The sequence below is a fragment of the Natator depressus genome, chromosome 25, assembly GCF_965152275.1.
Source record: "Natator depressus isolate rNatDep1 chromosome 25, rNatDep2.hap1, whole genome shotgun sequence".
NCBI lineage: Eukaryota > Metazoa > Chordata > Testudines > Cheloniidae > Natator > Natator depressus.
The window spans coordinates 10,412,241-10,435,698 of record NC_134258.1 but is presented as its reverse complement, the minus strand read 5'-3'; the positions used below and the strand labels follow the sequence as shown (position 1 = coordinate 10,435,698).

General features: G+C 57.4%; 1 protein-coding gene across 1 annotated transcript; it reads left to right on the top strand.

Moving 5' to 3' along the window:
• Positions 1-9,692: 9,692 nt before the first annotated feature.
• PLPP2 (phospholipid phosphatase 2) lies at positions 9,693-22,738 on the top strand. The gene is made up of 6 exons (XM_074939524.1): positions 9,693-9,902; positions 18,766-18,917; positions 19,343-19,620; positions 20,054-20,111; positions 20,611-20,787; positions 21,620-22,738. Exons 1-6 carry the CDS (start codon positions 9,851-9,853, stop codon positions 21,755-21,757), a joined length of 855 nt encoding a protein of 284 aa, XP_074795625.1. The 5' UTR covers positions 9,693-9,850; the 3' UTR covers positions 21,758-22,738.
• The last annotated feature ends 720 nt before the right edge of the window (positions 22,739-23,458 follow it).

Below are 23,458 nucleotides of genomic sequence, written 5' to 3'. Positions count from 1 at the left end.
GCCTACGTTTTCAAAAGGCACTAGAGACACTTGAATGGGCTTGGTCTGTCAGCGGAGTGGGTGCTTGGCCCTTTCTGAAAATGAGGCCCCTTGCAGGTGGCTCATGGTGGGAACTCAAAATCACTAGTCTGGTTTGAAAATCGTGGCCCTGCTTTTCTACCTAACTTTTAGCACCGGCATAATCCCGTTTAAACGCCATCCTGTGCTTAAGCCCCTTGTTGAGTCAGGTCCATAGGAACGTTGTGGGAAGAGCTGCTTTGCCAGCAAGCGCTTTGTGAAGGATGGCTCGAGCTGTAGGGGCAGCGGAGGACCCGGTCTGTGTTACTTGCCCCTTGATGTCGGTAACACTCACGGTTTGGCGAGGCTCCTAGTCACCTGGCCGCACAAAGCACACCAAGAGCTACCTTTTCCAAGGACCTCTTGCAAATGCATTGGAAATGTTTGAGGGTTTGCAGGCAAAAAAGGGGGGGTGTGTGTGCTCGAGCTGTAGGGGCAGCTCGAGCTGTAGGGGCAGCGGAGGACCCGGTCTGTGTTACTTGCCCCTTGATGTCGGTAACACTCACGGTTTGGCGAGGCTCCTAGTCACCTGGCCGCACAAAGCACACCAAGAGCTACCTTTTCCAAGGACCTCTTGCAAATGCATTGGAAATGTTTAAGGGTTTGCAGGCAAAAAAGGGGGGGTGTGCGTGCCAACCAGAGACCTGCTTTGTGCCCACAGTTTTCCAGTGGGTGCAGGGCTAAGGCCATTTTGCATGTCTTTAAAAAACCCCAGCCGTGCTTAGCAAGAGTACACTGCCTTTCCTGACAGGATGTTCTTGGATATCGGCCTTGTGTATTATCTCGAATCCGGCAACCGGAGGGTTAATCACATCTGCGCCTGGAGCACGAGGGACAGTTTGCTCCATGGGCTCCTGCTGCCTTTCTCAGCGCAGTCCCGAGGAAACAGACAAAGCGCAACACATCGTTCCAGTGAAACAAAGTACAACACATTGTTCCAGCAAATGTTCTAGCCTGGACTTGTGGCTAATTATTGTAGAGAACAGCTTGCGAGCCGCTGCTAACGGGAAGGGTAGGGATGCGTCAGGACGCAGCAGCTGTCATGGTGGCTGCAAGGAGAATGTGTTGGAGAAATTCTCAGCCTAGGAAATCAGAGATGTTTTCTGCAGAAAGAAATTGGCTGCAGTTTTTGGTTCTTAACCTTCCCCAAGGCCCTTGGGCCCTGTCTGGGCCTGGCTTATGGCTCTGTATCTGTAAGGGCCTTCAGCATGATAGCCTGCAGGAAAGGGTTCTTACATTCACTGTGTATTTTGACAGTAAGCTCTTTGGGGGCAGGGGCTGTCTCTCATGATGCGTGTCTGCAGCACCTAGCCGTGTGGGGCCCTGAGATTGGTTTGGTCCTATAGAGCAGTGGTTCTCAACTAGGGGTAAGCGTCCTCCTGGGGGTATGCAGAGGTCTCCAGGGGGGTACATCAACTCATCTAGATCAGTGTTTCTCAACCGGGCGGGGGGGGGGGAACAGGTTTAGGGGGGTCACAAGTGCAAGGCCGGCCTTAGGGGGTTGCAAGCAGGGCAATTGCTCAGGGCCCCACCCACAGAGGCCCCCTGAAGCGAAGTTACATGCGTCAGCCCCGGTCGGCTCAGGCTTCAGACGAGGCTCACAAGTATCACACTGAAGTGCAAGCACAATATGTGTATTCCAGTCGATTTATTTTATAATGATATGGTGAACCTGGGAAAGTCAGCCATTGTTCAGGGCTAGTGTGGTTGTGACACTTTTTATTCTTAAGTCCGATTTTGTCAGCAAGTCGTTTTGAAGTGAGGTGGAACTTGGGGTACGCGAGACAAATCAGACTCCTGAAATGGGGACAGTCATCTGGAAAGACTGAGAACCCCTGCTCTAGAAGCTACTCCACTACACATAATAAGGATGAAACTGACCTAGATTACTTTACACACACAAATTGTTTCCAGCCCTGCATCGGCCATATGCCAGCCTGGCATAGATTTCGTGCACGGCCGGAGAGGTTTGTAGCCGAAATGCGACCGCAGCAGCAGTAGCTCACTATGCTCTAGTCACCAGGTCAGGGTTTTTATCCTGTTTCATTCAGTGCCCCAATGAAACCCAGCGTTACGCAGCCATTCGGTGCCAGAGGGTAGCCTTTCCAAAGTTCCTAAGTCTCACGGAAATGGGATGTAGACGTCAGAGAGCCACAGGGTACGTCTAACGCCTCATGCTTTCTTTCATAGGGTCTTGCCTTACCATTCATGAAAATGGAATGGCCAGTGGTTTGATTCCAGTCCTGGACTGGTTTCTTCCGCTGCCGTTCTGCTGTTCTGACACCGGAGGGCAACAGAGCTTCAGCTTCTCATTGCTCTCAACTCAAAACCCCAAAGTGAACCTACCTAGTCCTGCTAGTTCTGATCCTTTCCTGGGCCTTTGTGCCTAGACCTGCCCTGCTCCCTTTGAACAATTAAAGTCCCGTCTGGGTTCCACAGCGCCATCCCCTTTTGGCCAGTCTTGTTCTAGGACCTGTCTAAAAAAAGCCCAAGTTTTCCACTGTGAATGGGATTTCTCGTCATTAACCCATACGGATTATTTAACATTCTCGCTCCCTGGACACCTGCCTCTCCACCCCTACTTTTGCCAACCCCCCCCCGCCCAGCCATTAGCTGGCACTACCCCTTTTAGATTGAAGTATTAAGGTCAGACGTGACCTTTTTTACCTACTATTACAAGAAACACTGAAGACGATGCTAATGGGAAGAAATTAGTTTAGAACATAATGATTTCTCGCCCTTTGCTTTGTGCGTCTGAGAGCCCTATGTGTAGCATCAGTTTCACTGAATCTCCAGTATCCATGCTTAGTTCCTCGGGTTCCCCTCTCCCCTGGGAGGGGCCGGGGGGGAGGGGGAGGTTCACAGAGCAACCGAAGGAGCAAAAGCTTGATTGAAAATTGGAGACTGTGCCTGTCGAATCACCAAAAGTGGCAGGCGGTCTCCGGGGCAGAATGGGGGCATTCCACACAGATGGAAGTGCAAACCACTGGACCTCGTGCGTTAGGGGTCCCGCACCCACAGCAGGTGTAAGCCTATTCCAGCTGCAGCCAGAGGCTGGATCTTTAGCTTAGCCAGGAGAGACTCACGCTTTCAACAGACCCAGCTTTGAAATGGACTTCCCCCGGAGCAGACCCCTGGGCCACACAGCCCTGTCCGCTTAATTATTAATTAAAATGGACAAGGCCGGAAAGAAAACATCTTGGGGCAAAACCCTCCCTGGTGTAAATCAAAGGCATAACTGGCTCCACAGCAGGGATGAATTTGGCTTATTAAGTGCGGCATTTCTGAGCAGCTGCTTCCACCTTTGACTGGCTGTTGTATCCAGCTGCCAGGCAATAAGATGTGGCCACTCAGAATGACTAGGCTGATGAGTTCTGTTTCAGGATCTGTTACGGATCCCAGCTCATGGCCCCTCTGTCTGCATCAACAAATAATGGCCAGTACCTGCGGGGCTCCTTTGGATTGTAAATGCTCTGATAGGGCAAATATTTAAGACCTCACTCCTGCAGTGAGCTCTCTGCAAATGGGCGCCAGGTGGGTGCAGTGGGCTGCCAGTGCAGAGTTCATTGCAGCCTGGGGCTGGGGGTGCCAGGCCTCCGGTTTTCGACTGGAAAGCCTGGTCGAAAAGGGACCCTGGCGGCTCTGGTCGTCAGTGCAGTGGAGGCCCGGGGCTAAGGCAGTCTCCCTGCCTGCCCTAGCTCCACGCAGCTCCCGGAAGTGGCCACCATGTCCGTGCAGCCCCTAGACACATGGGCAGCCATGGAGGTGCCGCGCGCTGCCCTTGCTCCAAGTGCCGGCTCCGCAGCTGCCATTGGCCGGGAACCACAACCAATGGGAGCTGCGGGGGTGGCGCCTGCAAGCTCGAGGGCAGCGCACAGTGACCTGGCGGCCGCTTCCCAGGAGCCACAGTAAGTGCCGCTGGGACCCCAACCCACTGCCCCAAGCTGGAGCCCTTTCCCCTACCCAAACTCCTTCCCGGAGCCCGCACCCCCAGTCAGAGCTTTCACCCCCCTCCTGCACTGCAACCCACTGTCCCAGCCTGGAGTCCCTTCCTGGAGCCTGCACCCCCAGCCGGAGCCCTCACCCCCCTTCTGCACTCCTACCCCATCCCAGAGCCCCCTCGTTCACCCCAAACCCCTCATCCCCAGCCCCACCCCAGAACCCACACTGCCAGCTGGAGCCCTCACCCCCCTACACACCCCCCAACCCCCTGCCCCAGCCCAGTGAAAGTGAATGAGGGTGGGGGATGGAGCAAGTGGGGCGGGGTGTCAGAGAAGAGGCAGGGCGGGGCGGGACAGGGGTGTTCGGTTTTGTGCGATTAGAAAGGTGGCAACCCTACCTGGGGCCTGAGTCACTAGAATGGAAACACCCCTTCAAAATAAGGCTGGGGTTCTCCAAGAACCTGCGAGACTCACCCGCAACATCCTGACTGGAGGAACAGATTTACAGGCAGGGCCTCTCGTGGCTAGGTCCACCCTTTGCAGCTCTCCGCCCACCCCTCCACCGGCATTGGTTGCAACCTGTGAGCACCCCGTTCTGGGCAGGTTCTCGGATGCACCACCTCCCTCTAGGCAAATCAGCTCATTGCTGGGAAGAAAAGCTGCACTATTTTGGTTGTTTAACTGCAGCTAGGCTAAGCAAACAAGCCAGGGCCCTGGCAGGATCCACTTCATTTCCAGTAGAAAACAGGGCTGCTGGCTAGAGAATTTAGCAGGAGCACGTCAGGTTTCAGTATGTTACAGCCCCGATTCTGCTTCCCGCAAGGGCCTGTTAGCAATTCCGATGCCAATTAGGGCTGCTAGGTGGCTTAGTAGTAATTGACGTATACACGGTGCCTTTTCTGCCAAAGGACCCTTCCCCGCAAGCCCCTTCGCGGGCAGAGCTCCTGCTGGAGCTCCGCTCATCATGCCCTGCAAAGAGACCGTGCCGCTCCGCCGTAGCCCCTCCGGGACAGAGGCCACCAACTTGCACATTGTACCACACGTGGGTGTGGGGAAAGGTTTGGGCTGAGGAGAGCAGGGGAACCCCCCTGTCCTCATGGAAAGTGATGTTGGATCTTCACTATCTGCACAGAGCTGGCAGAGAGCTCGGCGGTCTCTTAGAATAAGGGGCGTGATGCTCACTTTACCAGCCTTGGAAGGATCAGGTGGGTGAGTCTGGTGGGGTTTGATCCTGTCTTTCCCGGGAGTCTAGAGATTTCAGGGCTGCTCAGATCACTGAACCACGGTCCAGTCATTTCAAATGTCGCAGGGCACTGGAGGAGCTGGGGGAACCGGTACTAGGGGAGGGGATTACAGGGTTAATACCAGAGCCCGATGGGGACCTAAGGCCTAGCAGAGCTGCAAGAGCGATCTCGGGGAGCTTAGTGTCAGATGAGTGGGAGAGAAAGGGTTAGTTTAAATATGCAGGAAACATTCCCCCACCTCCCAAAATGCCTCCCTGTTGAAAACGTCTCCTTTTCACCTCCCACCCCCCCCAGGCCATACATGGCATCCTGCTAGCTGGAGATGGTGCCCCAGCCGGAGCTGGATCAGGGGCTGGAGAAAGCACTGACCACGGGGTCACCAGGCCAGCACAGAAACTGCCCTTTAAAGAAGCGGCGAGGAGAGCAGCCATGTTGGAATGACTGCCCCTCTCGAGGGGGGGGGGGGGTGACTTGGCTGCCCACCGGAGGCACCCAGGGTGTGTCTACTCTGCAGCTGGGAGCGAGCCCCAGCCACCCTGCCACCTGCTCCTAGATGCAGCATAGCCATCCCCACAGGCATCTGGGTAACCACCCCGCCCTGTCCTGTGTGCTGACTTCCGTGGCATTCAGAGGGAGGCACGGCTGTTACACGCTTGGGAGCACATGTTACACCCCACCAAGGAAAGAAACACGGCATGGTTACCTAACGAACGCCCTGGGCCGGCTGCCAGCTAAGTGGCCCTGCCTCTCCCAGGGGCTCTATGGATCAGCTCCTCCCACAGAAAGACCTCAAGCGAGAAAAGCAAATAGGCAAGAATCTAAACTCTTAGCAGCTGGCAGGGGGGTAGTTAAACACCTAGAGAGATGGAAAGGCTTTGTAGCTGGGGGTCCATGCCCCTGGGAAGGGCAGCAGGGAGTCTCCAACGAAAGGGAGGCACTGCTATCGACTTGTGGCAGAGTTGTGGCACTAGAGAACCAAGGGCTGGAAGTGCAAAGTCCTCCGTGACACTCCTGCTTTGTGCCACCCCCGCCAGTGGGGACGCAGAGCACGCAGCCGGATACGCTGCTGACCTGCTGGCTGGGGAGGGCTACGAGGAGTCCGGCGGCACCTTAAAGACTAACAGATTTATTTGGGCACACGCTTTCGTGGATAAAAAACCCCACTTCTTCAGATGCATCTCGTGCAGCTGAAGAAGCGGATTGCAGGATCCCTTGACTCGGGTTGCAGGCTTGAGGCCTAAAGGTAGTGGGCCTGATTCTGCAGTGCGCTGAATCTTGTGCAGCCATTCCCACTAGTGCAACATGGGTGCAAAACACAACGGGCACGTCTTACACCTGCTGCGCACCCACTTTGCCCGGTGGGAATGACTGCGCAGAGTGCAGGGCACTGCAGAATCAGGCCCACTACCTTTCGGTCTCAAGCCTGCAACCCGAGTCAATGGTCCCTGCAACCAGCCCCTTGCGTCCCCATGGGTTTGCATTATAATCAACGGGGTTCCTTCTGCCCAGGTGGATCACATTGTGCGTGTTGAGTGAATGGGACCTTCCAAGATGGCCATGAGCAGTGATACTTCTCTCCTTAAACCCTGGGGCATCCTGCAAGAGTTTCGAGGCCTGCTGGCTTCCCACAGTGACCCTGAGCATCCTTTACAAGCCAGCCATGAAGTATGTAAACAAACTGGATTGGTAGCTATCATCTGGGTGGTTTCTACATTATTATTACATTTCCTTCAGTTTCTAACCAAGGATCAGTCCTGGGGTCTGGGACTTTCCTGCAAGGCTGAAGCAAACAAAATGCAACTGATGAGAGAAATGCAATATAGACAACCATCACCATAAGAATCAAATGTTTTATGGAGCCCCGGCATGCTAGCCTTTTACCTTCACTGTTTTAACCTTTGCATTGTTTGAGTTTTCCATTGCAGACTTTGTCCCCATCTCTAGGCTAACTTCTGTGCCCTGCTACCTAGATTCAAAGAATTTAGATTCATAGATTTTAAGGCCTGAAGAGACTTTAGATCATCTAATCTTGTACAACACAGGCCATAGATTTTCTCCCAGTTATCCCCGCACTGACCCCTAACATCTCTTCCTGGCATCCAGTCTTGATCTGAAGACATCAAGAGGCGGCGAATCCATCACTTCCCTTGGAAGTTTGTTCCAGTGGTTAGTCACCCGCACTGTTCAAAATTCATGCCTCAGTTCCGATTTGAATTTGTCTGGCTTTAACTTCCAGCCCTCGCTTCGTGTTATGCCTTTCTCTGCTAGGTGAAAGATCTCTTTAGTACCCAGTAATTTACTGCCCCGGCGGTACTTAGACACGGTAATCAAGTCACTTCTCAGTCATCTTTGTGGTAAGCTAAACAGATGGAGCTCCGTCAATCTCTCTGCGTCAGGCGTTTGCTCCAGCCCTTGGATCATTTTTGTGGCTCTTCTCTGCCCCCTCTCCAATTTTTCAACCTCTGTTTCGAACTGAGGAGACCAGAACTGGATACGGCATTCCTGCCTCGGTCTCACCAGCGCTGTGTACAAAGGGCAAATCATCTCCCACCTCACTATTCCCGTCTGTATCCCGCCAAGGATGGCAGGAGCTCTTTTAGCCACAGCAGTTTAGAGCTGGGAAAGACCCATTATAAGAACATAAGAACGGCCACAATGAGTCAGACCAAATGTCCATCTAGCCCAGTGTCCTGTCTTCTGACAGTGGCCAATGTCAGGTGCCCCAGAGGGAATGAACAGAACAGGGAATCACCAAATGATCCATCCTCTGTCACCCATTCCCAGCTCCTGGCAAACAGAGGCTAGGGACACCAGCCAAGTGGGTGTCACCAGGAGTCATGGGATGAAATTGAGCACAGGGGAAGATGAGACACAGGAAAAAAATGTCCTAATGCTGAAATCTATCAGGCAGCAGAATCATCTCCCAAGGGAAGCGTCAAGACCCCCATCGCTGGAGTCATTTAACATTTCTCTAGACAGAGCGCTCTGGAACACAGTACTCCGGAGGGAACGGTCCTGCACAGGCCCAGGGGTCAGGCATGATGGGATTTGCCCTCCCAGATCAAGCGGATGGCCCATCAAGTCTAAGATCTTGCATATTCGCAATGCTTCTTTTCCATCTCCAGTTTCTGTGAGGTCATCTCGTCCTCCCTTTCGCAGCCCCTGGCAGGGACACAGGAAAGTTTAAACAAACAGTTCCCTTTCTTTGGCCCGGATTTACAGCTGGCGCAATGGAGGTTGTGTCTCTCCCAGCCTCGGGTTGAAGGCCCCACTACCTGCCTGGCTGGTTTGGTTTCTCCCTGCAGGGGTCAAGCCTTGCACAACTGGCCGGGGGCAGGAGAGTTTGCTTTGCCGCAGGTACAGGGCACTCTAGGAGGCAGGATACCAGAGTGAGGGGCCAGTAGCGTGTCCCGCACAGCACAGCAGGGGAAGTGGAAATGGGAGCCATCCTAGAGGAGGAGAGGAGGGATTTCAAACCACTGTGATGGGCAGCCAGGGAAAGCGTGGGTGCTAAGCAGAGCTGGGATTACGACTCAGGAGTACTAGGTAACCGGTCTGAAGCTTTCCCCTTCCCCATGTGACCAGAAACATTCTCGCCTACCCCTGCCCCCATCTTCTGCCCCATAACCCCCCTGCCTCCCATCTCCCATCCTGAAAGCCCTTACCCCTCATCTCCCGCCCCATCACTCCCTGCCCCCCATCTCCAGCCTCATAACACGCCTGTGCCCTGTCTTTGGTCCCATCAATAGTCCATCAGCCCCTGCCCCCAACCTCTACCCCACAATCCCCCAGTCTCATCTCCTGCCCTATCTTCTACATCATAACCCCCACTTCCCCATCTCCTGCCTCATAACCCCCACCTCTTATCACTGCCCCATAACCCCCCTCCCCTCTCCTGCCCCACCGCTCCCTGCCCCATCTCCTACCCTATTACCCCCACCTCTTGTTCCTGCCCCATAAACCCCCTCCCCATTGCCTCCTGATCCCATCTCCTATCCTATAACCCCCTTCTCATTGCTGCCCCCTTCTCCTGCCCCTCTATTCTCCTGCCCCATCGCTCCCTGCTCCCGTTTTCTACCCTATAACCCCCCACCTCTTATCCCTGTCCCATAACCCCCTCCCCCTGCCCCCATCTCCTATCCTAAAACCCCCTCCCTTCTCCTGCCCCATCGTTCCGTTCCCCCATCTCCAATCCTATAACCCCCCTCCCATCGCTGCCCCATAACTCCCCTCCCTTCTCCTGCCCCAGCGCTCCCTGCCCCCATCTCCTACCCCATAACCCCCACCTCTTATCCCTGCCCCATAACCCCCCTCCCTTCTCCTGCCCCAGCGCTCCCTGCCTCCATCTCTCCCGTGCTCCCCGGGGGGCGGCGCTGCCCCCTGGCGGCTGCAGGCGGCAGGGGAGGGCGGTCCGCTCCCAGCCCGGCCCGGCCCAGCCCAGCCCAGCGCGGCTCCGCCCCCGCTCCCGCAAGCCCCGGACTGTAAGTCCTCGCCAGTCGCTCGCTCGCTCGCCCTTCTCGCGCGGTGCCCGCTGCCGGGGGCCATGTGAGCCGGCTGGGGCCGAGCGGCGGGCGCACGGGGGCCGGGGCAGACGGAGCCGCAGCCAGCATGGAGCGCAGGAAAGTCTTCGTGGTGCTCGATGTGCTCTGCGTGGTGGTCGGTGAGGGACCCCCCCCCCCCCAGTCCGGTCCTGGCGCCAGCTGCCCGGTTCGGAGCCAGCTGGGAAACTTCCCCTCGCCCCCCGGTCCTGGACTGGTACCAGCTGGGCAGCCCCCCCCCGCTTCCACCAGCGCCAGCTGGGCAGCGTGTCGTCCGGTCCCCCCCCCCCCCCCCCGGCTCCAGCTGTGCATTGCTCGCCGCTTTCCGAGCCAGGGCCGGGCTCGGCTCCTCTCCGTCCCCGGCCCCAGCCGAGAGAGGAAGAAACTTCTCCTCCGCCCGGCCCAGCTCCAGCTGGCTTCGTTTCTGTCTGTGCAGGGCTGGGGGTGGGGAGGGCCTGGAAGGGGGTTGGAATTGGGAAGGGGATGGGGAGCAGTGGGGCTGGCGTGGGAGGCTAGGAAGGGGGGGCTGGTGTGGATGGGGGGCTGGTTAAGAGAGACTCTCATAACCCCTACTTGTGTCTCTTCTCATTTCCGACCTCCTCCTATGGCGGGAATTGTCCCTAGTTCCCCAGAGCAGACCCCACCCCTTATGATCCCCCTTTACTCCCTGGGGCTTCAGGGGGAGCTGGGGCTAGTGGGCTGCACCGTGCCCAGTGCGGGAACCTGCATCGCAGGAGGGAGCCCTGCTGCTCTCCTCACCTGGGGGCACGACCCCCATGGAAGCAGCTCCCCTGCGGGGGGGCAGGTGTGCTGGGGGCGGAAGCCAGCTGTGTGGGAGGTTGTGAGTAGGTTCTTTGCTGGGTGAGCAAGCCACCTGCACATGTGTCCCTGAGCTGCCACCCAGTTAGCCTTTGTTCCCAAAGGCGTACGAGTTTATGGCTCAATAAGGAAGTGGTTTCCCTCAGCTCCACCAGCCTGGAGCCACTGTGCAGGGAAGGGGTGATAAGAATGAAGGTCTGTGGCCTTTGCATCCGTGAGGACCATTTGCACAGGTGGGCAGTGCTGGCACCCTGCCACCCCGAGAGCTTTTTTGGTGCCAGATGCTGGGAAAAGCAGGCAGCGTCTGTATGGATCACAGCTCTGTGCACTTGCATGGGGGTGGGGAGAGATGGCTGTGGATCCTGCTCCAAAGAATTGGACAGCTGGGCCTTTAAAGAAATCCACATGGAGGGGAAAGTCCAAAGGTAGACCAAAGGCACGGGCCTTGATTTAGGCAGTTGCCAGCCACTAATTCTGTTCTTAAACTGGCATTCTTTGGGGTCGTTAGCCAGGGAAGTGGTTTGCTAGGGCAAGGTGCTGACTTGCCAGCAAATACAGGGTTAAATTAGAGCAAAGCTGGGAGCCGTTTTTGTCCGTAAACAACAAAGTCAGGCCCATCCAAACTTCTGCTCTGGACACAGCGGCACCAAGGGGCAGCTCGGCCAATGCAGCGCTGGCGTGCTGTCTCGGGGCGCTGGCAGGGCTGGGGAGTTTACAACGTGCCTCTGAGGAGAGGTGCGGGGCATGGAATTGGCGGGCTGCAGAGTAACTGACTTTCCCCTTCGCCCTCACCCTTTCCCAGCAGAAAGCTGGCACTGCCAGCCAGTGCACGGGTGAGGGATACTCTCCCCTTTGAGCGTAGGCTGCTGCCGGGGGCCGGATTGCCCTGGCTGAACCAACCGCCTCGCTCTGTGTCCCTGTCCCGTTGTGGCTCAGAATGGTGGGTCGCTGGCTAGTATCCTTCTCGCTGTGATTTGCATGCCGGCAGATGCCAGAGCCAGGTCTGGACTAGGCTGGCATCGCGCTGGATTTTGAGGCGTGTGTGCGTCTCCCCCCAGTGCACGCGTCTCCCCCCAGATCTCTCATGAGGATCCAGTGCTGGTGGAAGGTGCTGGATCATAGACCCCTTATCCTCAGACCAGCTACAGCATTGGCACGCTGCCCGGCCAATGCACCTCAACCGTGCCCCAGAGGGAGAGGGACCAAGATCTCCTCTGGTGACCCGGACACTGTGAAGAACTGAATAGAGACCCACCAATCTCATGTCGCCCAATGGCCATTGGATGGTGGTAACTTCCCTTTGCTACCAGCCTGGTCTTTGACCCAGGGTCTTGGCGCTGTCTTCCCCGTGGGGGAATGGGTTAACCGATGGGTTAAAAATATTGAACATGCACAAGCCGGTTTTAGCTCCCTCCCGTGCCCTTTTCACTCCCTGAGCAGACAAATGCTGCCTCTAAAATAGCCATCTACAAGTCCATAATTAAAATACCCTTAAAGTAAAGGCACAGGTCTTAATTTCAGCTTGGACCTCCTCTGGGATCCGTGTAAACCACAGGTGGAAGGGACCGAGGTTCCGGGGTTTGTTTAGGTCTCTCTCTTGCGTGGCTCTTTTATTTTTAGTGGCTGTGGATTAAATTATCCTGTGAGAAAATTGGTGCCTAATTTGAGCTGCAAATGAACGTCTTGCCGATATTTTTAAGAAGCTGCTGTGTGTACAGTTCACCTGGAAGCCCTGTGCAGCTGGGGAGGGTGTCGGGCACAGCGGGCCTGTTGCTGTTTTGTCCCTCCCCGTCCCTCCCCCCGACCATTGTTTCCGCCAGAGACAGTTGCAAGGGAGAATTTTGCATGTTGCTGGAACCAGCAGGGTGAGTTTTTCACCTGGGCAGGAGGCTGCACCATGCACGCAAGGGGCTGGCTCAAAGGAAGGTGGCGGTGACTCTTCCCCACCTCCTTGATTTTGCCTTTGTGCAGCAGGGAGAAGACCAAAGTGCCCTGTTTACCCACAGAGGCCTATTAAACAATGGACTGGATGGACATATTTTTAAAGGTGGAACTTGGGAGACAGGTCCCTTTTAAGGCAGCCCAGAGCCTCCCGGCCTTGGTTTCTCACGCAGACACCTTGGCTTGCTGGTGCTCAAGCGTTGGTGGAGGGCTGGGATCCTGTGTTCAGACACGGCACGAGCAGATGACTGCCGGCTGCCTCGGGCTGGGCTGGAGGCGGGAGCGGTGCACTGGGATTCTCTGCGGGGATTGCTAACCAGGAGGCAAATGAATGTCTGGTGGTGGTTTCAGTGATGGGATTGCCTGCCCTGCGGGGGGCTGGGCAGTGCCCCTCTCCACCAAATCCACGCAGCCGTGGGATGGTAACAGCCTGGTTGAGGGTTTGAACTCCAGAGGCCTAGATGGGAAACACTCCCTGTTCAGTAACTGGGCCATCCAGTTCCATGAAGTCTGTTCTCTAGCCCAGAGTTGACCTCTTTCCTCTTCCTCCAGTGCTGGCCTTGCTTCTTAACCCTTGAGGGCCCATGGCATGGGGTGGATTAGAACTGATGCTAGGAGAGGCTGCAGATCAGAATGCAACCTCTGTAATGCTTTAAAACAAACCTGCTTAACCTCCTGCAGTTCCCCAGCTCTGCCTCTGATGCACCTGGTGCTGGGTCCCATGGCCAGGAAGGCTCCTGCAGCTGAAGGGGAGTGTGGATGATCCTGCAGCCTGTCTATGCTAGGGTAATTTGCACTGGTGTAACTTCACCAGTGCAGCTAGGCCCGTGCAAGCCCCCAATGCAGACGCCCCCCCGGTGCAAAATGGGGCTTGCACAAGTGCAATGTATGCTGGTAATTTACAAGGTAAATCTCACTAGTGCAAGCCCCACCCTGCACCAGGGCAGCACATCCACTCTGGGGGTTTGCACTGGTGAAAACACAAACAAGCCACTCACCCCAGTATAGACAGATCCCTAGTGTTAAACCAGATGGCTACTGCTGCCTTGTCTGCATTGGGATCTCAGCCTCCAGCATAGCTGCATCAGCGCAAACCTCTAGTCAAGACGCTACTTACACTGAAGCCACGTGAGGGGTACAACTTATCCTTGTCTTAAACCAGTGTAAGCTCTACTGGTGTAAACTGTGTTTCCACGAGGGGTTTGCACTGCTGCGGCTGCACCACTGACTGAAATCCTAGGGCTGACAAGGCCTGGCTTGCCGCCTCCAGGTGGCCGATGGTTGCTCTGCAATCTTTGCTTGGACAGGGAAACCTCTCTGCTTTCCAAGTGCTTATAAACCACCCTGCAAAGCCCTGGCTGATTCCAGGGACCGGGCACAACAAGTTGTCATGAAGAATGCAGCTGACTGGAAAGTTTCAGTTAACCTGGAAATGGAATTTTTTCTGATTTTTTTTCCCCCTCCCTCTTTCCCTCTCCCCCCTTCCCATTATCTGACCAGCTCTGTTAACTGTGCTCTGTGCATGGCAGTGGTCGCTCCAGGCCTAGACAGTCCTTGTGGCCCTATACGGCTAGAACCAACCCATTAGCCACAGCCCCTGCAGTCTCCCCTATATGACAGCAGACACTGAGCTCCCAGCTGGCTTCCCCACTCGCTGCAATGTGTACGGGCCAGGAAAGGGTCAGGTAGGAGAGATGCCAGTTGCCAGAGCGCCTCTTAGATCGGTCGCAGAAGGTGGCGGGTGCATCCTCAAGGGGTTAAGTTGCCTGTGTGGATGGCGCTTGACACCGGGGGGCGCCACTCCCACAAGTGGGAAGGCACTGGGGAGGCTGGCTCCCAGAACAGCACTTGGGTCCACGAAGGTGGCCGTGGGACCCTTCTGTAGTGGGGGGTAGGGCTGGGTGGGCTCCTCCAGCACATGCAGGGGCTGCCCTTGGTCTGGTCCTGTCGCTGAATCCTTCCTTTCCCGGGTATCTCCCAGCGCCGCCAGCTTCCTCCTCCCCCCGTGTCGCCATAGGGTCACCATTGGGAAAGCGCCGTCCCTTGCTGGGGCAAAGCATCCGCAGAGTAAAGGGGGGCGTGGGAGAACCCTGTCTCCCAGGTGTCACTGCAGGGCTGGAGCTGTTCTGAGAATGAGGTTCGAGCCCCTTGCGGAGTTGGGGGGAGAGAGGGGATCCCCCAGTGTACCGGGCAGGGGGATGTGTGTACCCACAACTGCCTGGCTAGGGCTAGTTCTGCTGCGATCCAGCCAGCCCTGGAGCACGTCTGCTCGTGGCTTTGCTCTGGGCTCACGTCCTGCCCCACTGGAGTGCCCCTGCTGCCCCTCCTGGGAACCCCTCCCCTTGCTCTCGGGCTCCATCGCACCAGGGCTGTTATGTGCCGAGCCGGGGCTGGCGCTCCCCAGTGCTGCAGCCTGGTGACTTGTTCCACTGCACTTCGGTGGCAGCAGGCAGGGTTCAAACCGTTTGGGTGGGGTGACCGTCTCTTCCTGCCCCACCCCGGCACCGACTGGCAGGCCTCTGCTCCGTCTGAGCTGGCACAGAACGAGACTTGCCCCGCTGCCCATTGGACCCGGGAGCTGGCACGGCGGCATGTGTTGTGTGCGGGAAGGTGGGGTAGCTGCGGCCTGGTACCTGTGATGTGGAGATGCCGTGTGAGACAAAGACCTGCGGAGCCTGTGTAAATATCGATCCGACGGAAGCAAGCACAGAGCATGATCTCTGTGGGGAACGGCTCTGCTGCGGGGAGGGGCTTTGGGGCGATGCAGGGAGCAGCACGTCTGATCTGGGGGGCCCCTGCCGTGCCCCACGCGGGGCGCAGAGTGGGGAATGTTGCAGCAGGGTCTGAGCTGGGGGATGGCGTGCAGGGGGTAGACAGGATTGGGGTGAGTGATTTTATTGGCACTGCCCCGGCACTCAGCGCCTGCAGGGCACGCACCATGGCACCATCTATAAGGCAAAGCACGACTACTGAAAACGGCTCCTCGGCCCGCGTTCCTTATCCCCCTCCAGATTCCGGCAGCCACAGGTAATTGCTGAGAGGCTGCAAGCTGTCACGCTAACGACCGCTTGCTCGTCCGGCCAACGGGGCTGCTATTTTGGGTAAAACCTCTGGGGCTGAAAATTGCCGTCTTAATTGACGTGAATGAGCCAGCTGGCTGAGGGGACGACGTGGGGGGTGGGGTGGAGCCTCAGCTTGGGGACAGAGATGCCGGGGGCTCGTTATGTTCATCCTGACCCGGGGGCTTGTTACCTTCATCCTGATCCAGGGCCTGGTCCCGTTGCAGGCAGAGGGAGCCTTCTGCCTTTGGCTCGGAAGAGCGCAAAGTTAGGTTGGGACCTCCTCTCCCTGTCGGTCGAGAGAGGCTATCAGATCCTGGAAAAGCGGCTCTGTAGGAGGGCGACAGGGTCTTTGGGGGCAGCCCCAGGGATGTGCTGTCTGCCCAGGGACTGGGGGGTCTGGGACCGCATTTCCAAGAGCACTGTGCTGAAGGGAAGCAGGTCGACTGGCCAGGAAAGAGGGTCACTGCCCTGCTCGTCCAGCTGTGGACAGGAGACGGAGGGACTGGGGCAGCTGGAGGATTGAAGAAGGCAAAGATACGGGCGACCAGCTGTGTTGATTGAGGGGGGTTGGGGCGGGGGGTCCCCCAGAGTCTTGGCCCTGCGTGGGGGAGCCTGAGACTGGCTGACTGCATGTCAGAGCGAGGCTTCGGTGTCTGCTGGTAAGAGGCCGCACACCATCCTGCTTCTGAGACGCAGAAGGCGCGAGGTGGCGTTGGCCTGGGGGCAGCTCCAGGGGATGATACCCTGTCCCTGGGTGCAGGCCTGTCGAGAGAAATCTGGGGGGCCTGCTATGTCCCATTCGCTGGGGCCCCTCTTGTTTCGCTGTATGTACGCAGGTGTTACAGATGTTTTGGGGAGGCCCTGAGCTCGGGGGCCCTAGAACGATTGTCCTCCCTTTTCCTCCCCTCTCGTCAGCCCCGCCTGGGTGGGTCTATACGGTGTAGGAGGAAGGTGCAGATGAAGCCAGCCCCCACGGGGAGCTGGCAGGGCCAGCTTTCTCCGAGGCCCCCTGGGCACAAGGGGAGCTGGCAGCATGTTGGCGCTGGGGATGGCTGAGTTTTGAAATCACCGGCCCCACCTCCTTGGGCTCTGTGCCCGGCCCAGGCGTCAGCCTGTCCTTAGTCAGCGCCTCGACTCCCCAGTTGGGAGGACGGGGACCCGTGGATGCCTCATCCCACTGGATGCTGTGGTGGTGGGATGAGGAAGAGCCCGGACGGGACGATGGGGAAATCCCCAGCACGGCCACCTTCAGCCTGGTGGCTTTGACTATTTGCTAAGAGTCCCCTGTGCCCCGGATCCTGACTACAGTAGCAGAGTGGGGATAGGCTGCCACCCCCCGTAGTAGTGTAGGTTGGGGGCAGTATAGTCTGGTGGTTAGAGCAAGGGGCTGTGACTCCAGAGATGTGGGTTCAATTCCTGGCTCTGCATAACCATGGGCAGTTACATTAGAAGCTTTCTGGGACGGGCACACGGGGGCCTCATGCCTGGTTGGGGCCGTGATATAAGCACAGGGCTGGCCATCAAAAACTCTAACCCCAGCTCCTGCCACTGACCTGCTGGGTGACCATGGGAAAGCCACGTCCCCGTTTTGTGCCTCAGTTTCCCCATCTGTAAAGGGGAAACATTTACAGGGGGAGCTGTGAGGCTTAACCAATGTCTGTGGAGCATTTGGAGAATAGCAAGTGTTGGACGTCTCTCTGTCTATTCCAGTAGCACCTAAAGGCCCCAGCGCAGATCCGGGCCCGATTGTGGAGGTGGTGTACGTACACAGAGTAGAAGACAGCTCCTGCCCCAAAGACCTTGCAATCTAGGCGAGACAGGGAGAAAAGTATGACCCCCATTTTTACAGGTGGGGAAACTGAGGCAGAACCAAAGTGGCTCGCCCAGGGCCACGTAGGGCATCTGTGGCAGGGCTGGGCCCTGAACCCAGATCTCCTGAGTGCCAGTGTGGGGCCTTAGTCACAAGACCACCCTTCCTACCTAAATATGGCTGCTTGACTTTTGCACTGACTCAGGGTTGGTGGCTCTCTCCGGTTTAGACCATTCTGCTGTGGTGGCTGAATCCAGAGTCGCAGGTGAGGGACATGCGGGTCCGTGGGAGGGGGGGCTAGTGCCGAGCGGCAGATGGGAGAGACGATCCTTGCAGCTGAGTTGCAATTCCCGCTCTGCAGGTGGTTGTGTTTACAGCAGCGTGGCAGCTGCCAGGGCCTGATAACGGGGCTCTGCTAATCAGCAGCAGCCAGGGAGCGGACGGGAGGGCCCAGGGGGTGCCAGCTCCTCCGTCAGTTGCCTTGGCATCCCTGGAAGGCAGAGTCCTGTGAATCAGGGCAGCTGTGACTGAAGTCGTGACCTCCCCGGGGGACGGTGGGTGCCTGGGAGTGATTGGGCCCATCCATGCCGTCCTGCCAGGGACCCCAACCCAGGGCTAGAGAGATCCTTGAGAACAGCCGTACTGGGTCAGACTGACGGTTCTTCTGGCCCAGGATCCTGTCTCCGAACTTGGCCAGGTGCAGGGTAGTTCGGGATCCTTTCCTGGCATCTGCCCCAGCCTAGAGGCGCGTCTGCATTGAATTAGACCCCGGGTACCCCCCTCCGTGAGTGACACGCAGGCATGTGGGGGAGGGGGCATGGGTCAGGGTTGTAAGTGACTCTAGTGCGAGCCGGAGGGGCTGCCTTGTCCCCTCTGGATTCGGGAGCCCCCTCTAGGCAGAGAATAGGTGCTGTCTGGGCAGTGACGAAGCAGCCTTCCCCCGTGCGCTGCCCTCTGCCGATGCCCCTCAGCCTCGCCGTTGAGGGGCCCCACGTCTGGTTCCTTCCAACCAGGAGCCGGCCGCCTAGGGGTGAGGATGCTCCGAATCCCACCGCAGATCCAGGCAGGGACGGCTGCTCTGCTGGTTCTGGTGCTGTCTGGGTTTGGTCTGTGGCCCCCCGAGCCCAGGTGAATGGGGGTGGCTGGGCCAGGAGCCGGCAAATCTCGGAAGCAGCGAAAGGGACTTCAGTTCAACCCGTGCCAGGCAGGATGGGACATGGAGCCCAGTGCGGGTATCTCCCTGCTCTCCAGGGGGGAGGAGGAGGGGAGCGAGGGAGATGTACCCCTGGAGGGGGACTGTGCCCCCTCCTGCAGAGAGAGCCTCCCTGACTCCCCTCCCCGCTCTGCCTTCAGCCTCCCTGCCCTTCGTCATCCTCACTCTGGTGAACTCTCCGTACAAGCGTGGATTCTACTGCAACGATGACTCCATCCGCTACCCCTACAGGCCGGACACCATCACCCACGGGCTCATGGCGGGGGTCACCATCACCTGCACCGTCCTCATTGTAAGGAAACCTGGGGGGCTCCCCCTTTCACTCCCCCCTTCCTCAGCACCCTCTTAGACAGCCTTGCTCCACCCCATCCCGAAACACCTCGACCTGGCTGATCTGGACAGCAGATCCCTTCGCTGACTCCCGCTCCAGCCAGCCAGCCCTGCCGGGGCTCAGAGGGCATCTCTGGTCCCACTGTGCGGCTGGCTCCCTGCGGGGAGAGGCTAGGGCAGGGATAACTCTCAGGGCCTCCCTGTCCACTGCTGGGAGCTTGCCCCAGAGCCAGCAGCTCCCTTCACCACCACCCCGCAGCAATACTCTGGCCGCTCCAGCTGGGATTGGCTCAGCCGTCCTTGCTGCCCACGACTTCGAGAGCAGAGCCGGCATCGGGGCCGCTCCTCTCGGGCAGCCGCTCACTGGCTCTCCCTTGGCTTCCGCAGGTCTCCGTGGGCGAGGCCTACCTGGTGTACACCGAGCACCTCCACTCCAAGTCCGAGTACAACAATTACCTCGCCGCCCTCTACAAGGTGGTGGGGACGTTCCTGTTCGGCGGGGCCGTCAGCCAGTCCCTGACCGACCTGGCCAAGTACATGATCGGCCGGCTCCGGCCCAACTTCTTGGCCGTCTGCAACCCCGACTGGTCCAAGGTGAACTGCTCCGTCTACGTGCAGCTGGAGAATGTGTGCCGGGGAGGCGCCAGGAACATCACCGAGTCCAGGTGACACGAGGGGCTTCACGGGGGGACCTTCTCCCGGGTGCTGGGGGTGGGGGAGAGCAGCTTGAGACCAGACCAGACCCTGAGAAATGCCCCACCAGACTGAGATCCATTGGTGGGGAGCGCTGGAGGCTGGGCAAGGAGACATGGACCCTCCTGGCCGCTGGATGATGGCGATGAGGTTGGGAGAGAAGGTCCAATGGCCGGTGAGGAGTTGGGAAAGCAGCTCACTGAGGCTATATGGGGTGAGAGGGCAGAGTCGGAAGGAGCGTGCAGAGGTGGAGGGAAAGCATTGCTCGGCGTCCTGCTCCAGGGACCTATCCACAGGGGATTGAGAGCGTGAGAGATGCCTGAGGGCGGGCGAGAGGGGTCCCGTGGGCTTATTTGAGGGCAGGGTGGAGGTCTCTCATCCTGATCCTGGTCTTTGTTCTTCCAGGTTATCCTTCTATTCCGGACACTCCTCCTTTGGGATGTACTGCATGGTGTTCCTGGCGGTGAGTAGTTCTCGCTAGGCGTGTGTGTGCAGAGAAAGGGGGCAGTGGGGTCCAGTGGGTAGAGCCAAGGAGAGGTGGGAGTCAGGACTCCTGGGTTCTATTCCTAGCTCTGGAGGGAGGTGGGAGTCAGGACTCCTGGGTTCTATTCCTAGCTCTGGGGGTAGGTGTGGTCCAGTGGGTAGAGCCGGGGGAAGGTGGGGGTCAGGACTCCTGGGTTCTGTTCCCAGTTATGCCCCCGATTGAGTGAACTTGGGTTAATCCCTTTGCCTGTCTGAGTTCTGGGGGCAGAATTGAACGGTATGCCCACCATCACTGTTGCCCCCCCCCCCCCCCAGCAGGGTCGCACTGCCCCACACGTTTCTCGCCCTGCGTTTTTAGGCCCCTGTGCGTGCTCCACGTGGCGATCCCCGGGTGGGAACGTCTGGGTAAAACGACCCTGCCGGCACTGGGCTGGGGGGCAGCGCCGGGGAGACGGACTGACCGTCCCTTCTCTCCCCAGCTGTATGTCCAGGCCCGGCTGATCGGAAAATGGGCCCGGCTGCTGCGCCCCACGATCCAGTTCTTCCTGATCACCTTTGCCATCTTCGTGGGCTACACCCGGGTGTCCGACTACAAGCACCACTGGAGTGATGTGCTGGTGGGGCTCCTCCAGGGGGCGCTCATTGCCATCCTCACTGTAAGCGCACGGGGGCATCCCCACCCCTCCCTCCATGCTCACCCGGTGCTCTCTGGCTCTGCCTTGGGGGCTGCCTGCAGGCGGATGGATCCTAGCACCACCCCCCGAACCTTGCAGCCCTGTGTCCACCCCCCCTCCTCACAATCTTGCACACTTGGCAGCTTTGCTCTGGATGGTGGTTTTGACCTCATCCAGCATCCTCCCTCTGTATCGGCCTTGCCCAAATCCAGGTAACTGCAGGTGCCTGATGCTTGAGGAAGGCGACCTACCCGTTCTGCCATCACATTAGCACCTGGTCTGTTGTGCCCCCCCCCCCCCCCGCAACCGATCGCCCCAGGGGTCAGCGGGAACGGCCTAAAGATCTGGGTTGGATGATCTCCAGTCTTGGTCTAGCTCTGAATTCCTGCCCCCAGATCAGAGTCTCGGGTGCTGCTTGGCTCCCAGCAGAGGCCGCCGAGGAGGAACTAAGAAGCTAAGCCAGCAGCACCTGTTCGGGATGCTCTACGACATTGCTTCACACCCTCCTCCTCTTCCTCCCTCGCCCCATGCGGCAGAGCAGGGCGTCATGGTCCCAAAGCACAAAGAGTCGGGACTCCTGGTCTCTGTTCCCAGTTCTGCCACTGACTCGCTGCGTGACCTTGGGCAAGTCACTCGGACCAAAATTTTACTGAGGCTGCTGGACGCAGCCAGACCCCGTGGCCCTCTCTGGGCCTGTGTTGCCACACAGGATCTCCCTGAGACCTGGCCTGGATCCACTGAGAGATGTTCCCTCGATGGAATTATCCCCTAAAGCCTCGTTCTTTTCTCTCTTCTTCCCTCCCCTGCCCCCCAGGTCCTCTACGTCTCTGACTTCTTCAAGCAGCGTCCGCCTCTCCAGTGTGATGAAAAGGACCCGGAGCGCAAGCCCAGCTTACCGCTGACTAGGAGCGAGCCCGATCGCAACCACTACAGCTATCCGGGAGCTCCCTGAGCTGCGGGAGCTGGGGGGGCAGTGCTGCTGGACAGCTGATGGCAAATCCCAGGCCCCACCAGGCTGCCTACCAGGGCTTTGAGGGGAAGAGCAGCTTATCTTGTTAATTGGTTCCACGGCTAATGAGTTCCTTATTACTGCATGGCGCCACGGCACCCGAGGGACCCCCTCCAGGGGGAACCAAGCGAAGACTTTTAACGCTCATATGGAGTGCTGTGTGCTGGCTGATGCCAGAAAAACCTGCCCTCCTGCCTCTCAGGTCCAGGGGCTCAGATCTCTCACTGAGTGGGTGGGTGGGTCTCGTGCTTCTGAGGGTGGCTTTCCAGCCCTCTGCGTGGAAGAGGCAGAGGGCGATGGCACAGGGGTGGGACTGCTTGTGAAGCAAAGAGTAAACTCCATGTGAAGCCTGAGGTGGTGTGGTGCCGAGAGCGTCAAATTGTATTCGTGTTGACAACTACGGATCCTCGCCGGGACGAAACCAGGAGGACAATGCCACCGAAACATTGCCCGGCTAACGATTTCAACCCGTGTTCTTCTCTGCAGCTTGATCACCTTAAAATATTCCCAGTAACCAGCAGCCGATGCAAATGATCAATGCACGGGGAGGGTCTGCTCCCGTCTCCCCGCCACGCCGGAGTGAACTGCCACCCGAGTTTGTGACGAGCCCGCATGGGGGTGAACTGGACGCTCCACAGGAAACGCTTTGCAGCCATCTCGGCTCATTCTTTAATGGGGGGATGGGGATGGGTGGGAATCTTCTGTGGTAAAGGAAACAAATTGCTGTCTGGAGACTGACACGGATTCTGGACCTTTGAGAGCGCACGTTACCTGGTCCATCTCCTGCTAACAACCTCGCCTCCACTGCACAGCAGCGTCTGGCACCAAGGATTTTGGGCCTCCTTTTAAGCTACATAAATTTTCATGATGATGTGTTTTTTGTATTCAGTGTGTTTTTATTTTTAAATTAGATCATCCTTAAAGAATGGCAGTGTCAGGTCTATTCTTTTACTCCATAGATGTTTGTGGCCTCGAAATACATAGGTTTAAATGTTTTGTTTCGTTTTTTTTAAAAACGGGGGATTTTTATGAAACCCCAAATTAATAGACATGTTTGCCTCAAATTATATATTTTTAACATTTCAGTGGGAATGGGGGTTGGGTTCTTGACATCAATACCCTCCCCCCATCCCTTTCTTTGGTGGCTTTGCAAGGCAAGCCCCAGGAAATTGGGCGAGGCTATATGAAAATGACTAAAAGCAAGAGTGAGTGAAACTGACCAGTTCTGACTTTCAGCAGCCCCCCAGTGATCCTAGAGGAGTGAAATGCAAAAGGAAAACAAATGGGAGGAATGGTGGAAAGCAAACACGGGCACGGATTCTGCGGTTGGCTCTGTGTTATGTGCTAGCTGCTCGGATTGCATGATCCATGCCTCAGATTCTGTAAACTGCACTCACTCGCCGTGTATCAATTTTCTTTTCTTTTTTAATTAGGATTTTTAACCTGGCTGCCCTTTTAAACAGGAGGTGGACCGATGGGGAAACTGCCACCGACACTGAGAGGAAGCATGGTCCAGTGGTTAGTGACCTAGGCTGAGACTTAGACCAGAGTTCAATTCCGTGCTCTGCAACTGACTTCCTGTGTGGCCTTGATGGAGTCACTTAGCCTCTCTGGGCTTCAGCTCTCCATCGGTACAATAGCAAT